Raw genomic sequence first — 24,054 nt, 5'->3', positions numbered from 1 at the left:
AGACTTGGGGTTAAGGACTTGAATACATCACTGCCATTAAGTACCACTGAGGGAAATCCAGCAGCTGAGCTTATTGCATTAACTGAGAACCATTTTTCTATAAAGCTGAAAAATATATTCTCAAAGCTGTTTACATGGTTACAAAACAGTAAACAATAAAGCAGCATATATCTATCCTATCCTAGTGTTGTATGCAGGTCTTTGCAACATCTTCCATGCTGGAGCAGCAAACTTTGAGCAACTAGCCTGGAAATCTGCTGCCATCTAGTGGGGCATATTGGAATAACAGCACAGCAATCCGCAGCCGAATGGAGAGGCTTAGAGAAAAGGGTAGCAAGGTCAGTTGCAAAAACGAACACAACCAAAAGTCGCATTAAGGATTAGTAGACTATTGTGGCAGAAGCTTTAATGAGTCAGAACCCCCTTCTTCAGATGCATGAAGTGCTATCAGTTGGCAGAGGTAGACAACACACACAGGGACATACAGAAGGGCCCCATATTCATGGATTCAGTTATCCACAGATTGAGTCCGCATCCTCCATGCACGCCCCCCTCACCTCCAGAGGTCCTCTGAGCTCAGCAGAAGCTGCAGACGTCCATCCACAGCCTTTGCCAGGCTCAGACTGAGCTCAAGAGCTCAAAACATGTAACCTGGTTTCACTGAGAATCCAGAAGTGCAGCTTTTAATGCCTTATAAGGAAGCATTAAAATAATACCTTATAAGAAGGCATTATTAGGAGGCCCCAAGGAAAAACGTCACTTCCAGTTTTTCTGTGAAACCAGAAGTCATGTGTTTTGAGTTCTAGAGCTCAGTCTGAGCCTAGCAGAGGCCGGGGGTGGAGTCCGTGGCCTCTGCTGAGCTCAGAAGCCCCTCCAGAGGGAAGCTAGGCTTCTCTCACCTCTGGAGAATCCAGACCGCAGGAACAGGCATTCGCCTATATCTGCTGTTTTGGCTATCTGGGAAGGGGTTACAGAACAAAACCCCCATAGATAAGGGGGCACCCCTATAGGTGGAATATTTATATAAGCATTTGGGCCTGATGGCCATGAGACACAAAGACTTTCAACCATTTATGCAGTGCTGAAATGCATCCAAGATGTGCATTAATCACAGAGGACTAGTACGCTTGTGCAGCTCAATCCTATCTTGCACTGGAACAAGCAAGCCAGGAGGCTTGCGCTGTATCCAGTGCAAGATAGGGCACCAAAGTGGCTCAGCCAGAGATAAGGGGAAAGCCACTGCAGCTCCTATGGGTCTCCTCGGACTTGCGCCACCTCCTGAGGTGGCATAAGTTACAGGAGAACGGAGCAGCTTGAAGCCGCTCTGCTCTGTTCAGGAATGGGGATTGGGATCCTGCATAAGAGCAGGGTCCCAGCCCCACCTCCCACTTCCTGCCTGCCCACCCCCAGGACCGCCCCCCTCGCCTGCCCTTCCCCCACCCTGGAATGTCTCCCTCCCGCCTCCTACCCACCCACCTCAGAGCCTTGTGTCAGCTGAGCTTGGCTGATGCAAGGCTCCTCAGAAGAGTTGGCGTGGAGGCTGGATGCAGTCTCTGCAGGCTGGCACGCCTCTGCACGCCGGCCCAGCCGACTCTTGAGGAGGCGGAAACATACATTACGGCATGTTTGCAACCCTCCTGGGCTGGCGAAAGGGACTTGTGTCAGCCCAAGGGCAAGCTTGGATTGTGCCCTCAGGGCCCAATCCGCTACAATTTTCCAGGGCCGTTGTAGCTGTGGCAATAGAGCGTGCACTGCATCCTGTGGTGGGGAGGCAGTCACAGAGGCCTCCTCAAGATATGGGAACATTTGTTCCCTTACCTTGGGGCTGCATTGTGGCTACACCAGTGCTGGACAGTTGGATAGGATTGGGCCTCTAATCTGCTGTTGCTCACAAGAAAGCTTTTGTGGTACCTTAAAGACTTAAGCAATTTATTGTAGCATCAGGTTTCATAGACAAGAGTCCATTTTATCAGATGCATGAAGTATTACCCTTGGCTGGCAGGTTTGTCTTACTATTTATCTATAAAAATCCATGTCAGTAGTAGGACCAAATGGCTCTGAAATGCGAATAGATCCTTTTTGTGACATTTTCATACACAAATTCAGGATGAGCCCAAACTGAAAAGGACTAGCACCCTTGTTAGTCTGTGGCAGCAAGTACAAAAAGCCTTGTAGCACTTTTAAGAAAAACAGATTTGTTGTGGCCAAAATTTTCATGGACTAGATCCAACCTCATCCAGAAAACTCCTGCCACAAGGTGTTTAAAAAATTCCTGTTAAGGTGAAGAAAAAGATCACAGAAGCGAGTTTTTGAAAGTTACAAAACAGACAGACTGATTTCTGCACTAAATTAACCCTGCCCCCATCTTTGTATTTAGTGAAACAGTTCCATTTTGTCAGTCCAAATATAAATGACAATTTTGCCCCTTCTGTTCCCTTGTCAGCTGTGGCCTGGGCTTGTCTCTGATTTTCTTTATATAATTTGTTTCAAGCCCTTTACAAATTACAACTCACAGGTGGGAACCTGCAACAAAACAATGCAGCATACCTCCCCAGCCTCTAGCAGGAGTGCCCATTCAGGCCACTATCCAGCTTAGCCTAAGACTCTTGCAAGTGCTGTTTGGGCTCATAGGGGAAGGATGACTTCAGGCAAGTATGAGTAAGAAAACAATACATTTTTCCATTTCCCATTAAACTTTTCTGCTTTTGCCATGAATCTAAGTGTTCTGTTGCTATATACTGGAGGAAAGGGAAGATTTCTGGAGGGTGGGAAAAAACTTTTTTTAACCTCATGGCACACACCCACCCAACCCTAATTCTTAGTTCCCAGATAACCTAAACTACTAGGTGCTGAAGCAGGCTGATTGCACCCACCTGCCCATTTTCCTTTGTTGGCTTGCTGGCTTGCTCTTTGCTCCACTGCTAAGCCATGGATCCATCACTGTAAGTTCCCTTCCACGGAATCACATCAATGTTGTCAGTTCTGAGTGGCAGAGGCTCTCCAGAGTTTCACATGGAGGAAGCCAATATCCTTTAATTGGAACCACCTGAGACTGAGCTTCAAGTCAGGGCTCTTTTGAAATGACAGCTATTTGTAATGTTTACAGCTTGTTTGCTTTTTCTTTCCTTTTTAATCTAAAACTTGTCAAATTAGCCATATCCCTAGCTGAGCTTGTTGGGACCAAAAAGAAAGACCAGACTAGGGCTGCAATCCTATCCACACTTTCCTGAGAGTAAGCCCCATTGAACATAATAGGATTTACTTCTGAGTAGACAGGCATAGGATTGTGCCCTAGTTCTCTCCATCACCCCCCCCCCCCCGCCCGCCACTGAACAGTTGTCTCTGTTGTCCTGACCGGACTCCCTTCTTTTCCCTCTGATTTATGACCTTATATGGGCACTTGGCAGGAGGTGACCCCATTCAGCTACCCAAGGCTCATGGGTTACAGGCACTGATCACTTTTCCTTGTGGATAACTCCTCCAGGGAATCTTGCACTCCCTTCCTTGCCCCCTCAGCTCACCTCAATCTACTCACCCTCAATGTTCCCAGAATATCTGTTCTCAAAATCTGAAGTTGGTTTTTCACCAGCTCTAATGTGTGCTATATTTGGGAATTTGGGTTTTTGTATTTGTTTGAATTCCAGAAGCCTATCAGGTATCAGACTGCTGTCATAGAAACTTTATCTTTGACATCCATCTAGGATCATTAACATAACTTGGGTTGAATCTTTGTGGATCTGGGTTCAAATTCCCCCTTTGTTTGTTTGACTTGGTACAATGCAGCTTCATATAAAAGGGAAGAGTTCATAGCTCAGTGGCTAGATAAGGTGCCCAATTTGCAAAAACAATCCTGTTTCTTCAGTTTTCTTATTTCTCATGAAGGAAAGCAGGCCATTTGGGGATTGCTAGGTTCCTCCCTTGTATCAAACTCCTGCCTCCATTTTTCAAAGGTTGCCATCCTTGTGCCATCTCCCAACCCTGTCATTAAAATCTCAGGTTTTGGGATGCATGTGACCAGACCAACTCCTGTGCATTCAGAAGGGTAGATCCCAGACTCTCCAGGTAGCAGACTGGGAAAGACCTCTCTCTGCTTAGAACACCTCCTGCCAGTCAGAGTAAACAGTACTCTGCTGGAAGGACCAATGACCTGACTTGGTGCAAGGCTGTTTCACATGCTCGGGGTGGAGCTTTGCTTGTGTTTTGCATGCAGCCTCAATCCTTGGCATTTGTAGTGAAGGGAGCTCAAATCACAGCATTAGAAAAGGCCTGTGCTTGAGACTTGCTGCCAGGACTGGATGTTAGGCTCAGTCGAGGGCAGGGTATTCTGCAGGCTCACAGCTCAGTGGTGGAACATGTGCTTTGCACATGGACAGTTCAAGCTCTCATTAAAAGAATCTCAGGTAGCAGAGCTGGCCAGTCAGACTGGACAGTGCTGTGCTAAATAGACCAATTATTTGACTCAGTAGAGAGAGAATCTTCATGTGCTAATGGCCTGGATCAAGTATCACCCCCGCCCCCACCCCTCACACACTGTGCCAAAGCTAGCAGGACATAACTTGTTCCCTTTGGGCGTTAGCCTGTCCCGTCTCCGTCACCAGGAAGCCTGTTGCATCGTCGCTGTCCCATTGGCAGGTGCCACATATTTCTGAGCGACCCAGAGCAGCAGCGAAAAGGTCAGAGCAAATGTTTACATTTGCCTGAGAGGATTTGGAGTGCCGAGGGTGCTGGGCGGACCAGCCGAGGTGATCCGTTGGTGTAATCGGACTCGCTGCGTCAACGTTGCAAGGGCACAAGGATCGCAGGGCAGGTTCGGCCCAAACAGGTTTCCCTTTCGGGCCTGCCCCACCCTGGAGGGCTTGTCTCTTGTGTTTACTGTATGTGGCCGTTGCAACTTGGCTTGCTCCATTCCACGTTTGGATTGTGCCATTTCATCGCTGGGCCTTTGCTGCAAAGCGTCTTGTTACGAGTGAGTGCTGTTCCAACACATGCTGCCAACCAGGGGTGCCTTAGAGAGATTGGGGGGTGGTGAGCTGTGGGCCATTTGCCCCCTTGTCCCAGGCTCACCTCTGCCGGAGAAAGCGAAGAAAGAAACTTGGCCCATGACTGCGTTGTCAGCTGGGCTCATGCCAAGCCATTTGTTTAGCTTCCTAGCTGGGGGTTAGCGGAGACGCAGAATGTTTCCTGGGAGCAGCCTGGACGGGACAGTGCAATGCGTGTCAGAGGATCAGCTCCATCCCCTGTGTGGACCACAGTGAGACTGTCTTCATTGGTGTGGTGGCAGCCATGCAGTGAGGACCTTGGGGCTACAATATCTGGCATGGAGGGGCTGCGCTGGCATATGCAGAAACTCTACGAGTTCCAGGACACAGCTACTGGAGGACCTGTGGCAGCTGCAGTTGCTAGTTTCAAACTTGGCTGATCCCAGCTGTATCTCTCTGTGTGGCAGTGAGTGACCACATCTGTGGCATTGTGACTGCAGTTTCTACCACTGCAGGGATCATTTTCATCTTGGGCTCCAAGACTCTGATTTTCCCTCCAGCAACCAGCGACACTCACTCTGTTTTTGTGGATCCCACAGGGGATCAAGCACTCAGTCTATTGCATCTGGGAGGGGGTGGCAACCACTTGTTGATGCTGCCTTCCAAGCAACAAAGCCCTCCAGGGGCCTCTCCAAACCCCTCACCCCGCAATTCACCTGTCCTCTTCAGGAAGATGTTGATGAATCAAAGCATTCGTCTCCAGCGGCGCTTCACAGTGGCCCACCCGCTGTGGTAAGAGTTTCTGGGCTGTGGTGAGGGCAGTGCTAGGTTGCTGTGGGCTCTTGGACAAAATCCTGTATTGGGATCCCCCTGGTGCTCCCACTTCCTCACTGATTGGGCACTGCCATTGGTGCTGAGGGTCTCTGGATCAGCCTGGTCTGCTGAACTCTAAGATGGGTATAGGTCCTTCAACAATAGCTGACCTCTGATGCCACCCTTGCAGAGATGGTTCAATTGAACTTAGTTTTCTAACAGCAGACAGCCAGATATCTCTGGAAAGCACACAAGTAGGACTGGAAGGGGGGAGAACTATTGTTTGCTACAATGAGCTGATATTGAGAGGGAGACTGCCTGTGAACATGGAGATTCCATTCAGCTATTTTCATTAGTAACAGGCACTGATACATCTCTGTGCAGTTGTCTAATTCGTTTTAACCCATTTCTGCCTGGTCCATAGGTGTACACTTTTGGTCCTTGTTGTGAATATGCAGTGTTAAGCAGAAATGGCTTAAAACCCTGTAAGCCAGTGGCCATCGCCCCACCTTGTGGCGGCAAATTTTGTAAGTTAATGTGTTGCTTCAAGAAGGAATCTTTTTTGTCTGTCCTGGACATATTTGCCAGTCAGCTTCATTAGGTGATCGTCTTAGTCTGAAGGATGGGCTAGGAATTTATTTATTTAGATCTATTGGGCTGGCAACTGTTCATGTGCTGTGCCAGGTAAGATGGACTTTCAGTCTGATCCAGCAGGTCTCTTCTTATATACTAATAATTAAATAAAACCTCCAGGTTCAGACACAGTCTACCTCTGAAAACCACATGCTGGGAGACAACCAGCATGGGAGGGCTGTTGCCTTTGTGCCCCACTTGTGGCTTCCCAGAGGGATCTGTCTGTCCACAGCCACCTCAGTCTGACTCAGTAGAGCTTTTATTATGTTTTTATGTTCTGAGCACTATTTGCTGGTTGATGAACAAGGGAGGCTGTTGCCTTCAAGCCTATTTTCTTCCCAGAAGCTTCTGTCTTGAACCTCTGCTTTAAACACAATGTTGAACTACATGGACCCTTGGTCTGAATCAACAGTTCTATTTATGCTTAGTAAAGGGAACCCCCAATGCATAGAGCAGTCTACCCCGCTGCTGGAATTAGATGCTGGAATCACCCACCTTTGGTGGGTGGGATGAACCTTTGGCCTTGATCCCATAATTTCTTCTGCATTTTGGCGCTGCAAATAGGTTGTTTGGCTGGGGTAACAGCCAATGAAACCTGCCTCCATTCAAGCTTCAGCTGTAAGTCTCTTTCTTTGTGCATTCAGTTTCTCCTATGACTATTTGAGGCAGCCTGATTTCAGGGTTTGAAGAGGCAAACATGTCCATTCCTTTTCCTGTTATGAAGTTTGTATCTCTTCAGTAGTTGCCCCCCCCAACACACATACCTCCGTCACTGTTTCTCTTGCCAAGCCCCTTCCTACAGTATCAGTTGTTATTTATAGAAGAGAGAGACAGATTCCCAACGCATTTCTCCCAGCCAGGATCAAGAACTATTAAAGCAAAAGACATGAAATGGAAAATGGAAAATACTTTCTTTTAAAATGCAGTGCCAAGTGCATTCCTGCCAAATGTCCCCTTTCTTTGGATGAGAGATGATGCTCAAGCGACTTTGCTTGCCTCTGTTTCTGGGTGGTGATCTCCCCCAATGCATACACAGTATGTGTCACAATTGTTCTGGGGCTTCTCTCAGTTTAGAAAAACTGGGCTCAAAATACTAGGAAAAACTATGAAATGGTTTGATCAGAGAGTGGAACAGAAGGATGAACGCTTTCTATATCCCTTCAAAAACTGTTGTGTGTACACAATGCTGTGTGCAGATCTGGTCAGACATCCAGGAGAAAGAAGGCAGCAGAGGTCAAATGAAGAGACAGTCCTCTTAAATCCTAGGTCAAACAGAGAGGCAGTCCTTTTCAGTCCTGTGCTAGACAGAGACACAGTCACAGTCAACCCTAGTTAGAAGCAAGCTCCTTTTCATCTGCCCAGCGAACAGCCAGCAGAGGACATTTAACTGCCATCTTGTTCTTGCGTCTCTGCAGCCTGAGGGACACATCTTTTCTCAGATCTGTGAAACACCCACCAGCTCTCCGTTACAGTCAATTTAGGTAACTGGCACGCTTGCTTGTTTGAGGAAGTGGCTGCATCTCCTAGCATGTAAGGCAAAGGTTCTTTCTGGATGGGTTGTCTATGCCTGAGCTGCTTCAACCGCAATGGTTTCCTACCAGTTCAGGGCGAATAGGCCTATCAATTTGATCTTTCAGCCATGATAGCTGAATTGAACCTCCACGTTTATTTGCAGTCTATCTCCAATATCAAATGCTGTAGAACAAACAACAGGCAAGAGCTGTTGCCTTTATGCCCTGCTTGTGGTGTTTCTCGGAGGCAGCTGGTTGCAATGCTGGACCAGGTATATTCTGGTTCTAATTGGGCAGTTTTTTCATAGATTCTTAGCTATAGCAGTTAAATGGAACCTCCAATTACAGAAGAAGTTTACCTCTAAATACCAACTGCTCAGGACTAACAACAGGGGAGGACTGTTACCTTCATGTTTGTGAGTTTCCTGGAGGCATCTGGGTAACCACTGTTGACAAAGAACTGCTAAACTAGATGGACATTGATCCAGCAGGGCTTTTCTTATGTTTTTATCTCAAGGTAGGCAGAATCTAGGGAAGTATAGATGGTATCTATACTTCAGTATAGAAGTATTGAGAAGTACAGATTGAAATGGACCTGACCCAGCGTTTCAATGTGGAAAGAGAGGGGAAGGGGGGGGGCTCAATCATTCACCAAGGAGAATCGTTTGTCTGAAAGATTTTGGTCCCACAATGAATCCTTTGTCCCTCCGGTCCCATTGGGGAGATGAACCAGAAGCAAAACAACAGGCGATTTGGAAAAAGAATTTGCATCTCGTCATTTCAAATGCTCTGTAGCCCTTGGAGATCCTGTTCACTGGCAGTGTGCATGGATGGAAGGAAAAGCACCCCTCCTTGGATATGCCTGAGGTATCATTGCCTGGAAAAATCACCTGCTGCTTCTAGGGTGGTCTTGAAAAGGGGGACCGCCACAGAGCTCTAACCCTACCCCCATCCAAATGCACTCCATGGCCCAGTTTGGGGCTTGCGCTTGGGAGACAATCAGCCAATTATATGACCCGGCCAGGCTCCGGCACTGACGTGAGCCAACTAAAAGGGTGGCCATTGTTTCTGAGTCAGATGCATTTCATAGGGACAGGAGCTGCAGGGGGTATGGAGAGGGGGGCAGTGGACTGCTGGAAAGAGATGAGCTATGTGGTTCACTGGTGAGTAAAACAGATGGGTGCCGCTTGAGAACGATGCTGCCGCGTAGCCGGTACCCACTTCGAAGGCACTCCTGCATTGGGTATGTACTGGGTAAGATAAAATAGATACAGAAATTATTATTTTCTTCCCATGAGGACACCTTAGTGGTCCTCACTTCCTTTGAAGCACTCTGTTTCTGGCCCCAGAGAGCTCTCACTGGCCCTTAGAAATGCTGGCCACATGGCTGTAGCAGCCATACAGAGTCCATGGTACTCTGGCTTTGCTTTTGGTTCTCTAAGCTCCACCCATAAGGGTGGAGCTTAATGCACATAAACAACATCCAGAAAAGTGTATCTAATGTGCTCCCCTGCAATTTCACTTTATGAGAAATCCTTGCAAGCCCAAACTGGCACCAGTAGTGCAAAATCTAATCTCTATATAATGGAAGTCTGGGGTTGCCCTTCTGTAGGAAGTATATAATTGGGGGGGGGGGGGATTAGCTGTACTCCTGTTGCAGCTTTAAAAATAAATCAGGGCAGCTGCCAGCACAGAAGAGAGGAAATGTACAGCCACCCATGAACAACATGAAAACTGGAATTCCTGCTGTGGGGCTGAAGGGGTTTGTAACAGTTCTGTGTCTGTCGTGCTCTGACTTCCGTTTCAACAGCCTTTTTTAAGTGACCATGATGATGCCTAAATGGAACCTCCATATCTAGGGACAATACAGCTCTGAATACCAGTTGTTGTGGGTCAAAAGTGGGAGAGGCCTGTTGCCTTCATGCCTTGTTTACAAGCTTCCTGGTAGTATGAAACTGGCCATTGCAGGAAACAGGATGGTGGACCAGATGGGCCCCACTTCTGGTTAATTCAGCTGGGCTCTTGTCTTAATCATAGCTAAAAGAGTTTCCATGTTCAGAGACTGTCTGTCTGTGAATACCAGTTTTTGTAGGGGAGAGCTATAGCAGCCCTTTAAAGTAGAGCAGTCTCCTCATTGCAGAGGTGAGGCTGAGAGCATGCCCTACCTAAGATCATGTGGTGAATCTGAATCCAAAGAGAGAGTCAAGTTGGGGAGGGAGAGTTTCATAGTTCACAGTTTTATCCACTTGGAGTTATTGGACAGCATCAGTTTTGAGAATCCAAATTAATTACAGGAGAGGGTTGGACTAAATGACCTCCAAGTGTTCCTACCTTACAGTGACATGGTGCTAAAAACTCCTGATGTCTACAACATGTGTGCCTCTTGGCACTGTGCCTCCTGCTTCTCCTAGTCCCTGGTGAGGCACGCACGCCTCTTTCTCACAGCATCATGGAAATGGGACTCTTGCCAAGAGGCAGGACTCATCCCAGCAGCAAGCCAGCCAAAGGCAGCAGTGATAGAAGCACTCAGAAACTTGGGATTGTGGTGGGGGGAGGGGGGAAAAGAGGGAAGATTTGGCTTTCAGGAGCCACAGTGGGTATAATACAGTATCTCCCTGTCGATTGATCAAGGAGTTGTTTTTGCTCCCTGATCAGTTGTGTGTCTGGGGCAATATCCCAAAAAGGATATTGTAAAACTGAAAACGATGTGGTAAAGGGCAACCAAAATGATTAAGGGGTTAAAGCACCCTCCCTACAAGGAAAGGCTACAATGTTTGGAACTTTTTTTTTTAACATTTGGCAAAGCAGCTTAATATTTTGCATTCTGCATAGATGGGAAAATGGAAAGTGTGTGGCCCCCACAAGCTAAGATACCTAGTTAGAGGACATGATAGATATTTATATTTTATGTACATGTGGAGAACACTTGCAGGGAGAAGTTTTCTTCTCTTCCTCTTAACAAGTAAGCTCGGAGTCATTCAATGAAACTCATTGTCAGAAGATTTGGAATAAATAGAAGGGTATACTTCACACAATGCATAATTAACTTGTGAAACTCATTGCCACATGATGTGGTATTGACTGCTTACTTCTTTAAAAGGAAAAAGAAAAAGATGGAGTTTCCATGTTCAGAGACAATCTGCCTCTAAATACTAGTTGTTAATTGTAGAGTGGACAACCAGGGAATTGCCTTTACCATCAAACCTATTGTTTTATGTTATATGTTCTGCTCATGTTCCCCCTCTCTCTGCAGCTTTGACATCGAGAATGGCTTTTCCCCAGGCCGGAGCCCTCTGGACCCTCAAGCCAACCCAGCTCTGGGACTTGTGCTACAGGGTGCCACTCCACACAGCCAGCGCCGAGAGTCCTTTCTCTACCGCTCGGATAGTGACTATGACCTCTCACCCAAAGCCATGTCCCGCAATTCATCTGTTGCTAGTGACATGTAAGTGTGGAAAGTAAGGTCAGCTTTGGGGAAGAGCTCCTGTGGGTCTGGGGCAAGATGGCCGTTCCTGTTTCTTGCTATCTGACTAACATGAAAACACAAAAGACACAAAATCACATAGCATCCCTAAGTTCCTTTCACCTCTGAAAACCTTTGTTGTGCTGAAAAAAAGTTCTTGTTTGCCTCTGTTGTCTTGGATTTAGGGCAGAAAAGCCTCTGAAGCTAATTGACTGAACTGCCATGATGTCATAGAATGTCCATGTTTGTTCCAAGAACCATTCTGGCAGGATGGATTCAGTCAACATTTGTGGGGGAAGGAGTAGTTGTTAGTCTTGGTGAGATTGAAACCCTATGTGGGTCCAAGAGCCTTATTTCTTGATGGAGAGGTTTAAGATTGGGAAGAGGATTCAAAAGGCAAGAAGGCTGAGGGGCAGAGAATCTGAAGGCAAACTGATTGATTGTTTGATTGATTGAGACCTATATTGGCATAAAACAATTTCCAGGAGATAGAGACAATGGACAATATAAAATATAAAATATAACATAACAATATAAATATATAAACTACACACACACACACGCACGCACGCATGCACGCATGCACATACATACAATATAAAATATAAAATACAATATAAAATAAAACATGATCGTGATTTAAAAACATCAAACATACTACTGTACTCAGGGCACAAGATAAAGCATGTGGGGGGGGGAATTATGGGTTATCCCATTTTTTAATAAGTTATTGGGAATGAGAAACTAAACTCTAGCACAGTGTAACTCCTATAGCTTTGTTAGCTACATTAACTATTATGCACCTCATCGATTCATATATGTTTTACTTTTCAAGTGAGTAAAAGCTCTTTTAAATGGGCAAGACTACAGTTCTGGAGAGGCAGCAGGCAATGAGTTAATATCTTTTCTAACAGGGTGAAGGGTTTTGCTGACCAGGTATGAGATGAATTCAACAAAATTCAAGTCTGCTGCAGTCAACAGGAAAGTAGAAAGGAAAATAGAATTTAACAAAGCATAAGAAATCCACAGTAGAAAATCATTACTTGGGCAATTGTTGACTTTGTTAAGATCATGGGCTGTATGAATATCTATTGGGGCTCACTGCTGCATTTGTGGTTTCTCTTTAGTGCCATGTCTACTAAAGGCAAACTGAGCTGATGGAAGGACAGCAAGTTAGTAATGGACACAGAAAAATGAATGTGAGGGAAGGATTCGTGACTGCAGGCCAAGGCCAGAGATGACATAGAACAGATGCAATTTGATGTATTGAGTTAAACTAATCAGCCAATTTTTTTGGACTATGGGTTTCAAATTTTAACACATGGCCCCTTATTTCCTTTCCCAGGATCAGTCATACTCTGCCCAAAGAGCCAGTGAGCTGCAGTGGTTAGAATGTCAGGCTAAGATTGCAGAGAGCAAGGTTCAAATTCCACTTCTGCCATAATGCTGACTGCCTTGTGGGTCCACTTTCATTCTGGCCAACCTTGCAGGGTTGATGTGAGCATAAAAGAAGAGAGAACTGCCTGGGGGTTGGTGAACGTGAGTGGAATATAAATGAGATAAATAAATTAAAGTAGGAACTCTTAAGGAGCCCAATGAAGATAAGTGAATCGATGTATAGTATATTGCTCTGAACTCTTTGGAGAAAGGGTGGAATATAGATAACGATGATGATGATGACTGTTATATTTTAAAAATGTTTTGCCCCACTTTTCTCGAAATCACTGCCCAAAACCAGGTTGTTTGTGAAAACCGGAGTGTTAACTTGCTACCCAATAACCTCTATTTCTTTTCTGTTCAATAATGAAATAATGAAAGTATTTTAGATAGTTATAACTATCTAAACAATTTTTATCCCACCTTTCCCCCTCTCTAATGATAAGGTCATACAAAAGAAAAGAAAATGTATTTAAATCAAGGAAGCACAAAACACAACAATAAAAATACAGCATAATAAAAACACTACAGCAACAGGAGCAAAAAAAAAATTTTTTTAATGCACCTCAAAGAACAGCAACAGCACCCCCCCCCCCAAATCACTAAGAATGGAAAGCCAGACAAAAAAGAAAGGAAGGGGTACTTCTTAACCCAGTGAGGAGGATATTTCATAATAAAGGCGCCATCATAGAGAAGGCCGTATTCCTTCTTGCTGCCGGTCTGACTTCTGCCAGAGGCTGCAACTCAGCAGGGCCCTTTCAGTTGACCTTAGGGGAAATAGGTAGGCTGGCTCACATGAGAGGAGGTGGTTCCTCAAATACCCTGATTCCAAGCTGGATAGGTATGCCACACTATAGTGCAAGAAACAAGCAAACAACTTCACATAGTATAACAATGCCTCACCCTACGCACCTGAGGCCGTTTTCTGTAGAACATGTTGATTAATCTGACCCCAGATGCCTTGCCCTCCTTGGCTGGGTCTCTCATGTACTTGTCTTTTCCTCTTGCAGGCATGGAGAAGACCTGATTGTCACCCCTTTTGCACAGGTAGGAAGCTGGCAGAGGTTGATGAGATGGAGTATAAATAGGAGGGGTCTAGAGTGGTTGGTTGTCTGAACACTTGTGCCAAGCTAAGAGTGTAAGAGCCTGGCTGGACCAGCCTGTGGACCAGCAATTTTCAACCACCATGCCATGGCGCATTTGTGTGCTGCGAACGGTCCTCAGGTATGCTGTAAGAATTGGGGGGGGGGGGGAGAAGCATTTATTTGTAGGGCCATTGGGGGGAGTTTGAGGGTGGGTAGAACCATTCTTCAGTCAGCTGTCGTTCAGATTGGGTGAGTAAACTTGTAAACTTGCACAAGTGCATTTTGTTTCTTATTTCTATATCTTAGTATTTTTTTAAATGATAAAATGTATCCATAAAAAACCAGTGGGGTGCCTTGACAATTTTAGCATCTTGTAAGTGTGTCATGAGATGAAAAGGGTTGAAAATCGCTGCTGTAGAGGGAGGCTCAAGATGTAGAGTTGGTGTCAAAGTGTAAGCCAAAGTCAGAGCAGAGGGCTGCAGAGTAGGAGGTGCAGGGCAACAGGGAACTGGACCAAGAGGCTGAAGCCAGTCGAGGGCCTGAGTGGATAAAATAAGGGTCAAAAGCTGAAGCAGTTCTCTAGGGCAGCATTTCTCAACCAGTGGCACTTGTATCACCAGGCACTGCCTTAAGTGCCATTAGTGGCACTTAAGGCGTCGTCTGGTGGTACGCACAGAAACCCCAGCCTGGCAGTGAGACTAGCAATGCAACATGATAAGCAGAGGTAGGAGGCTTGGCTCAGTGGGCAGAGCTTTAGCGTGCCCTTTTAACGCATTTGCAAAAGCCCTCCTGCCCACCCTGAACCTCTTACCAGTGTTTTTCACATTGCCTCTGGCCTTCCAATCCAGAAGTAACTGGTGATGACATCATTGTCACTTACTTCTAGTGGTACTTCTGGTGGACCATGCACAAAGGTATGGTGGGGGACAAACGTTGAGAAATGGTGCTCTAGGGAGCTCTCAAGTTGAACTGTTGCACTAGCATGAGCCTGAGGATTTATAATGGGAACAGGAAGCCTCCCCCCCCCCCATTGCTCTTTCTGAGGCACAATCTGAGGCCTGCACTGGGCCTGCTTCCAGCTTGTCTTGAGTAAGCCAATTGGAGGTTACACCTCAGGCAGCCAGACAAGCATTTGTTCACCATTTCCAGACCTCTGCCCTTATCCATCATGGTCACTGGGCACAGTGGTAGAAGCTGGGAGCAATTGTGGGGTCCAGATGGAGGTTGACACATCCCCCAATCTCTGTTTCTTTAGGAAGGGCATAGGAAGGACATGCTCTAGCTGACTTTCTTTGCCAGATCTCTGTTGCCATCCAAGTCTTCTGCTTGGAACAGCTTTTCCTTCTCTCCCACTGTGGCCTCCTCTGGATGCATGTAAGGCTGGGTTCTGACTCTGGGTCAGCCAAAGGCACATCTAGTCCAGCATCCTGTTTCCAACCAGGCAACCAGCCAGAGGTTCCAATGGAAAGCTGACAAGCAGGACCTGAAAGCAACAGCCCTCTCCTCCCTGTCACTCCTCTACAACTGGAAATCAAGACAACCTTTGACCATGAAGATTCCATCAAACTATTAGGGCTAATACCCATTGATAGTGCTCCTCTCTTCCTCCATGCATTTGTCAAAGCCTTTAAAGCTACATATTGTTCCATAAGTTAATTCTGCATGGTGTTGAAAAGTATTTGCTTGGTCTGCCCTGAATCTCTTGCCAATTGGTTCCGTTAGTTGACGTTCAATTTCTCTCTCCTAGTGAAAGAACCCCCCCTCCCATTTTGTCACACTGCAAAAATTTATAAGCCTCTACCACATACTGCCCTTAACCTTAAAAAACAAACAAAACCTAAAAGATAGATTTGCCTTCTTTTGCCACACACATACACAGACTTAGCCTCCTCATTAGTCCTGTGCCCCTTCTCTGTGTGACAACTAATTTACCTAAGCAAACATCCTTGTAGAAGGTTCATGTTTTCTAATACTTTGGTGTTTATAGCCCAGCATATTTGCATGCAGATGGTCCCAAGTTCAGTCTCTGGCAGGATCTTCAAGCAGGGCTGGGAAAGACCTATGCCCAGAATTTCTGAGAGATGCTGCCAGCCAGTGCAGGGGCAGTATCACATGAACCTTTTGGGTTCACATGAACTTCGCATCTTTTAGGTGAGGCATTTACAAGAAAATGTCAGGGGCTGTCTTGTGGTCACAGAGTTTGTTCTGGCTAGTTGTATCAATGTGTAGGTGGGGAAGCAGGGAGGTAAGAGCCCCATGTGGTTGATTCTCAGAAGATTAATTCCCCTTCTTTCCATGACTCCCTCCCCCAGGTTCTGGCCAGCCTGCGGACGGTTCGAACCAATTTTGCTGTTTTGACGCACCTGCAAGATCGTATCGCTAACAAGTCAGTGAAACAGAGAGAGGAGATCTGTATGTGTGGGTAGGGGTTCTGCTGGGATCAAACCAGCAAAATGGGGTGGGGGGGAAGAGCACCCAATGACATTATCTCCATTTTTGGAGGTATAGAAACCCAACTGTAAAATACCAGAGCTTTCTCCTTCATCATTCACTGATATTTATGTTTAATGTTGCTGCTAATTTATGAAGGCATATGGAGGATAGAAAGACAACAGAACTGTCAGTTGAGGGGAAGCTTAAAGTGCATGAGTGGGCCCATTGATGCAATGCTTGGGGCTCCTAACAACTGGTCCTGATGCAGTTGTTTTACAGGAGGGCATCTGGCAACAGCAATCCCCCCACCACAAGCAAAGCCAACCTATCAGGTAAGTGTCTCAGCCTTTCCTACATGTTCTGTAAAAAGTATCTTAGCAATCCTTACAGTAAGGCTGCAGTCCGAACCACACTTTCCTGAGAGTAAGCCCCATTGAACAAAATAGGACTTTCTTCTGAGTAGACCTGGTTAGGATTGTGCCCTACGTCTGTGAAGTTGCCTTATCCACTTTTGAAAAGAATACAAGAGCCCTGATGGATCCACAAGCTAAGCATCCTGTTTCCTGCAGTAACCAACCAGAAAGCTATGACCAAAGCCATGACCAGGAACAGTGGGAGAAATGACCTTGTCCCATTGTTGCTTCTCAGTAACTACTTTCAAAGGTAGGCTGCATCTGAACATGGAGCTAACATATAGTCATCATGACTTCGAGACTACCTCTATGTGTGGAGCTTCCACTTAACTATCTGGACTAATGCCCATTAATATAGTCCTAAATTCCTTCAAGTCTATTCCCCTTTCAGTGTCAAGTAAGCCAGTGGTTACTACCACATCCAGCTGCAGTGAGTTCTACAGGTTAATTGTGCATTGCATGTATATTGACTTCCTTTTATCGGTCTCGAACATATTGCAAATCCATTGCATTTGGTGACCCCCACCACCAAATTCTAGTATTATTAGAGAAGAGGAAAAACATTCTCTCTTCCCTTTCTCTATACTGCACATCATTTTTAAAGCCTCTGTTGTGCCCTCTATAGTTTCTAATCATCTTAAAAACTCCAAACATTTTAGGTGGAATGTGTGCCAACTCCATGATCCTTTGGGTTGCCCTCTTCTTAAGTCCTCTGAGTGAGAGTTTGCAGTCAAGGTGGATTTAAACCAGAATTTCAGAGATAATAACAGTATGGAGAGGCAGGGGAGCTTCAGAGGATGCCTTCAGCTTTTTTTATTTTTTAAAAGATTATTTTCCTCTTTTTTCAAAAGCAGTGACATTTTCTTTAAATATTTGGAGCACGAGGGAGATTGCCACGCTCGTCCTCTCAAAACCAGGTCAGCTGGCAACCCTAAGCAAAACTCAGCTTCTAGGGTGCTGTGACAGCAGCTCTAGGAGCCTGGTCAGGGATTCCTTACCCCCAGCCCCTGCTGCACACAACACAACCATCTGCAGTCTGCCTTTCAGACAGGCCGAATGAATTTTCCCTTCCCCCATCTCTTTCTCTGACTTCTTTTCATGCCACCTCAGCAGCGGATGGAACGTCTCCAATTGACGTCAGTTGTTCCATTATTCAGAGCCCCCCCCCCCTTTGCTGGTATCTCCAGACCCACAAGAGCCTGCTTTCCCCAGGGCCTTCATCTGCATTTTCTCCCCTGTCCCGCACCATCCCCTTGCCTCCTGCAGTCTCAGTTTGACCCTTTGGCCTACCCCTGATCTTGAAGCAATCCCTTGACCTCTCTCACAAGAGTGTGACATTAATGTAAAACCATCTTTGCCTATGCTCCACCTGTCACTATTTTCAAGAGGAATCTTTATTTTCTTATCTCTGTCTCTGATCAATTACAGTCCCGGTTTTGCCTTTTGGGGCATGCCTTGTTAAAATGTTCACAATAATCATTTTTCAAGGGCCTCTGTTTATGTTTACACCCAAGATTTAAATTCTAAAGCTTCTGGGGAGGAGGGAAGAATGACAATGGTCACATGTCATGCTCACAAAACGCTTTTCATCTTTGCAATGCCAGCGCCCATCACTCTGTACAGCAGAAGATGAGGCATGCTGTGCCACATTCAGAATGTGTCCCATCCCCTGTCCCCCAGCAAATAGCCAGGGCAGAGGGGGCCACTCAAGAGCTTGAAATATGGATTGTTGACACACACAAATCTTCTGTGTCTACGTGCAAGGCATTTTGGAGCAAATGATGTTGTTATTATTTATAGCATGCCATCCATACCCATCACACGTGATAGGACAGGTTCTGAATTATAAGCTCCTTGTGAGCAGGGACCTAACTGAACTTTTAACTGGGTTTGAGAAGGCTGTGGTGCCTGGCTTACGTGTTGTGTAGAGACCCCACCAGGGATTCCTACCTTAGTGGTGCCCATTGTTCTCTGCAGAGGATGCCTACCAAAAACTGGCTGTTGAAACCCTGGAAGAGCTGGACTGGTGCTTGGATCAGCTGGAGACCTTGCAGACCCGTCACTCAGTCAGTGAGATGGCTTCCAACAAGGTAAGAAACTACGCTCTGGATAGGACTCAGTTTCTTATCCCAACAGCTAAGTTGGTTGCTAGTATACCTGAGGACTTTTTGTGGCACAAGACCTCTCAAGGAAGGCACAGAACTTATTTATTTGCAGTTGTATTTCTACTTCTTCCTCTCAGGGAAGCCTTCATAGCCCGCCCGCCCCCATCCTTACAGTCACCTTGTGAGATGGTGACTGGCCCAAGAGGACTTCATGAGTGAGTGGGGATTTGAACCCAGGTTTCCCCAATTCCAGGCTGGCACTATGATCACACTAGATCTTGAAAGCCAACATGTCCAACTGCCACACTGAAAGTGTCCAACTGCCAAGGATGGAGCAGGAGTATACTGAGAGATCTGTGGTGTTTAGTTGTGGAACTGAACACCCCCAAGAACTGAAGACAAAGCGAGACAGGATTATAGTCTTGTAATCTGTAAATGTCTATTACTGGAAGGCAGGTCTGTGTTGTTTTAAAGTTTGTTCTACCAGTGTGACCAATGAAGTTGTGTGTTAGAAGCAATGTATCTCTCTGACTGCTTTCAACCCCTCTTTAAAATGATTTTCTCCTGGGTGGGTGGGTGTATTTAAATTCTTCTCTGGTTGTCAGCATCACTGATGAATTCTGGGCTTCCCGAATCATTCCAAAACTCTGGCAGAGTTGGTGTGTGTGTGTGTGTGTGTGTGTGTGTGTGTGTGTGTTTGAAATGCTTCCATCCTCTGTTGTGTCTGGGTACTGTCAGGGTTAAGGCAAATCTGCATCCCTGAAGCTCTGCCAGCCAATCAGAGCACTGGGCTGGCTCCTGCCCCTCCAGCTGCTGCATCCGATTGGGTGGCTGCAGAGAGAAGAGATACCTGATGCTTGAGAATGAGCATCTGTGGTACATCCATTGGAATAACCTCCTTCCAACATAGTGATGCAGGGAAACCCCCTACCGGCTTTCCATCCTTTCTTTTGGCTCTGCTGAAAAGTCCTGGGTTTGTAACACCTGACTGGGCTAAGGCCTCTTTCTTTGGATGCATCAGTGGCCTGGCAGAGGAGACTTGGAGAGGAGGGTGGGCTGGCACCTTTAGCTTTGCGATGCCAGATGCCAGCTCCTCACTGTTCGTATTCCAGGGCCACATTATCAAGGTAAGTGATGATCCTCAGTTGAAATGCATCCCCCAACTCTTGATGACTTTCTGTGCTCTGCAGGTGCAGGACTGGGGACTCTGCAGCTGCAAAAATGTGATCAGAGTCGGTTTTTTAAAAAAAGCAATCAAGTGGTGGTTTTTTTCATAGAAGTGGGCAAAAGTGTCTGCTTTGAGTTACAGGGCTGTGCCTGCCTTGTCTCAAGGGCTATTGAGAGCTGGTTTTTTTGGGGGGGGGGATGCATCTTCTTAAAAACATTCCTAGCCTTGAGGAAACCTCTCCAAAGAACTTGCTGACTGGGGTCAGCACTGACTGTGTCAAGGAACCAACATTGTCAGGGATTCCGGATGGTCATTTAAAACAATTTTTAAGGACGGAAGAATCATGTTTTTGGGAAAGGGCATGGTACTAACCCTGGAATAAAACTATAGTTGAATTCCATGCTCCTTCCCAGATGTAGCATTGTCACTTTTAAATTGTGATAACATTCATCCTGGGAATGAGTTCTATGTGACTTGAAATATGACAGGGAACTTTTTGGTCTTAAGAAAGGTATTATCACTATCCCTGTGGATTCTGTTCTAATGGACCTGCAGGGGCTTGCTTTGATCTCAAGAGGACATGAGTCCTGTGAGATCTGAGCAGAGGTCCATTAGTCCAGCGTCCTGTTTCCCACAGCGGCTAACCAGATACTTCTGGGAAGCCCCTAAGCAAGGCCTGACGACCTTAAGCCACCCTTATTGTTTGTCCCCCAACCTGTATTCATAGGTAGACTTGCTATGCTCATGGAAGTTTCATCTAGCTATATTTAAGAACCTGACAGCCCAATCCTAACCAATTTTCCAGTATCGATGCAGCCGTGCCAATGGGGCACACACAGCTTTCTGTGTGGTGGGGGGCAGTCATGGAGGCCTCCTCAAGGTTAAGGGACTTTTGTTATCTTACCTCAGGGCTGCATTGTGACTGCTTCAGCACTGGAAAGTTGCTTAGGATTGGGCTGTGGATCCATCAAGTCCAGCATCCCTGTTTTGAGCTCTGACCAGCCAAATATGGAAACCCACAGACCGATTGTGAAGGCAACAACTCTTCCCATTCATTCCCATCCAGCAACTAGTACTCACAGGCATACTGCCTCTGAATATGGAGATTCCATGAAGCTGTCTTGACTAAAAGCCACTGAGATATATAATTTAGGAATTTGTCTAATCTCCTTTTAAAGCCATCTAATCCTGTGGCAGTAGGTTCCATAAATTAACTGCACACCATGTTAAAAGATGCACTTTCTTTTGTTGGTCCTGAGTCTACTGCCAATTCATTTCATTAGGTGATTATACTGTATAGTGCAAAATTTTACAGCGGAGGCTCTTTATGGAGTTCTCATTTGAGTTGTTAAAACTGTTTTCTGTTCTCTCCCTTTCCAGTTCAAGAGGATGCTCAATCGAGAGCTGACACACCTGTCAGAAACAAGCCGCTCTGGGAACCAGGTGTCCGAGTATATCTGCAACACTTTCTTAGGTGAGATGTTTGCAGCCCTTGAGGAGACAGTTATGATGTGCCATGGTGGTGATGGAGAACTGCTTTGTGACAGAGCAGTCTTGGTCTCTCAAGTATCACCTTTTAAGGAAAGAGTCTTCTATAGTGAGCAGAAAGACCAGATACAATGGCGGGCAGAATGCCTGTACCTTTAACCATTTTATAGAACAGGGAATTTTGGTAGGCGTAGCTCAACATGGAAGGGTTTAAAAAGCTGCACCTGCCAAAATTCTTTCTTCTATACAATGGCTAAAGGTGTAGGCACTGTCCTCCATTGTATCTGGTCATCCCGGTAATGGGGCAAACAAAGAAGGGATGCCTACCAACCATTCCTTTTCTAGCATAGCTTCTGATAAGCATTACATGTCAATCTTAAACAATGGGCCTTAAAAGATTTAGAAATAATATTTAAAAGCATAGAACAAACTTTGCCTATTCAAATCTCCAGCTTCTTTTAGAAGGCATTTGCTCTATTTTATGGAAGAACATAGAAAGCACTTCCTGAATCAGACCATCTAGTCCAGCATCCTGTTTCTCACAGTGGCCAACCAGCTGCCCCTGGAAGCTCTCAGAGTGTGAAGGCATCAGTTCTTTCCTGTTGTTTGTCCCAGCAGCTGGTAATTGGAGGTTGACTTCCCAATGCACGTAGGTTCTGCAAAGCTGTTCTTGTTCGTTTAGAATATTATTCAGAATATTTATACACTGCTTTTCAACAAAGAGTTCACAAAACAGCTAAATATCATGCCTAGTAGTCATTGATAGACTGCTCCATGTATTTGTCTCATGCTCTCTTAACACCCTCTACGTCTGAGCTAGTGACCATTGCTGTATCTCGTGGCAGTGAATTCCATAAATTAATTCTCTCTCTCCCCCCCCCCCCATTTTGTCCACACTATGCACAATTCTATAAATGTGTATCATGTTTCCCCTCTTACAGCTCAATCCTAAGAATGACTTAGGCTGGCACAAGTCCCTTGCGCCAGCCTAGAAGGGTTGCAAATGTACCATTAGGTATGTTTGCACCTTCTCTAGAGCAAGCCTCCGTGGCGGCTTCTGGGCGATTCTTGCATTGGCCAAGCTTGGCTGATGCAAGGCGCTGGGGTGGGTGGAAAGGAGGCAGGAGGGAGGCATTCTGGGCTCGGGGGAGGGTGGGCTGAGGGCAATCCTGGGGGCAGGCAGGTGGAGAGCAGGAGGTGGGGCTGGGACCCGGCAGTTATGCCAGATTCCAACCCTGCTCCCTGAGCAGTGTGGAGCGGCTTCAAGCTGGTCTGCTCTCCTTGGACTTGTGCCATCTCAGGAGGTGGTGCAAGTCCATGGAGACCCATAGGTTTGCAGTGGTTTATCCAGGGGTAAGGGGAAGAGTTTCCCCTTACCTTCGGATGAGGCACTTTGCAGCCCTATCTCGCGCTGGATACAGCACAAGTCTCCTGGCTTGCCTGTTCCAGCGCAAGATAGGATTGAGCCCTTCATTGTCTTTTTTCTAAAGCCCCCACAGTTTAGCTTTCCTCATACAGAAGGTGCTTCCAGCTCCTGGTCTTGTAGCTTGCCCAGAACATCATGCAATAATTAGTTTATGTGTAATATGCTCACATCCATCTTTCCCTTCTTATCTGCACCCCCTTCTTCTGGTCTCTCTTCACTGGCATATTTTTAGACTGTAAGTTGCAGGCAGGGATTTGTCTTTGGTTTTTTGCTTTACAAATAATAAAACAAGGATGGCACCTCTTTTGTGAGGTACAAATTTTACCATGTTAAAAAAAATCCAGAAACAAGGGACAAATTCCAATGTTATAGTGTGTATACTATTGCAAACATACACAAGAGCCATGCGGCACCTTAAAAACTGAGGGCCCAATGCTATCCAAATAGCCCACTGGATCCTGCAAGGGGTGCAAACCACACCGGGTGATGCACTTGTGTGTGTGTGTGTGTGTGTGTGTGTGTGTGTGTGTGTGTGTGTGTGTGAGAGAGAGAGAGAGAGAGAGAGAGAGACCACTACTGGCCAAAATTGTGAAAATCTTGGTATTTTTTAATAACACCATCATGTTATATATCATTTGATGGGTAATTTAAAGCCATTTCTGCCCACCATTGCATATACGCAAAAGGGATCAAATGTGTACGCCTGTGGGCTGAGCAGAAATGGGTTAATGCAGAATGCAATGAAACAAACCATGTTGAATTATCTGTATTCTATCAAAAGCTATGGACAAATCATCAGAAAAGGAAAACACAACTATATGTAACAAAATGTAAACAAAAATGTATGTAACAAAAAGTGGATTTCTTTAACTCAAAACTGACCAATGAGACTGATTGTTCTGAGAGCCAACGAGGTGCTGTTGTAACACAGTAGGGAACCAATAAGGTGTTAGTATGAGTCAGCTCTCGTTTCCATGTATCAGAGCTAATACTAGAACTTTTATGGCCCAATCCTATCCAACTTTCCAGCACCAATGTAACCGCAATGCAACCCCAAGGTAAGGGAATAATCATTCTCTTACCTTGAGGAGGCCTCCGTG

General features: G+C 45.9%; 1 protein-coding gene across 1 annotated transcript in view; it reads left to right on the top strand.

Moving 5' to 3' along the window:
- The first annotated feature begins 4,648 nt into the window (after nucleotides 1–4,648).
- Nucleotides 4,649–24,054, top strand: part of PDE4C (phosphodiesterase 4C) — a 41,450-nt gene continuing 22,044 nt past the window's right edge. Inside the window, exons 1-7 of the mRNA XM_066636296.1 lie at nucleotides 4,649–5,771; nucleotides 11,190–11,381; nucleotides 13,847–13,883; nucleotides 16,234–16,307; nucleotides 16,634–16,686; nucleotides 18,745–18,857; nucleotides 21,421–21,514. Coding sequence (XP_066492393.1) covers nucleotides 5,632–5,771; nucleotides 11,190–11,381; nucleotides 13,847–13,883; nucleotides 16,234–16,307; nucleotides 16,634–16,686; nucleotides 18,745–18,857; nucleotides 21,421–21,514 — 703 coding nt within the window. The 5' untranslated portion in view covers nucleotides 4,649–5,631. The remainder of the gene's footprint in view (nucleotides 5,772–11,189; nucleotides 11,382–13,846; nucleotides 13,884–16,233; nucleotides 16,308–16,633; nucleotides 16,687–18,744; nucleotides 18,858–21,420; nucleotides 21,515–24,054) is intronic.

The sequence above is a fragment of the Tiliqua scincoides genome, chromosome 8 (assembly GCF_035046505.1).
Source record: "Tiliqua scincoides isolate rTilSci1 chromosome 8, rTilSci1.hap2, whole genome shotgun sequence".
Lineage (NCBI taxonomy): Eukaryota > Metazoa > Chordata > Lepidosauria > Squamata > Scincidae > Tiliqua > Tiliqua scincoides.
This window is presented reverse-complemented; position numbering and strand designations above follow the sequence as displayed.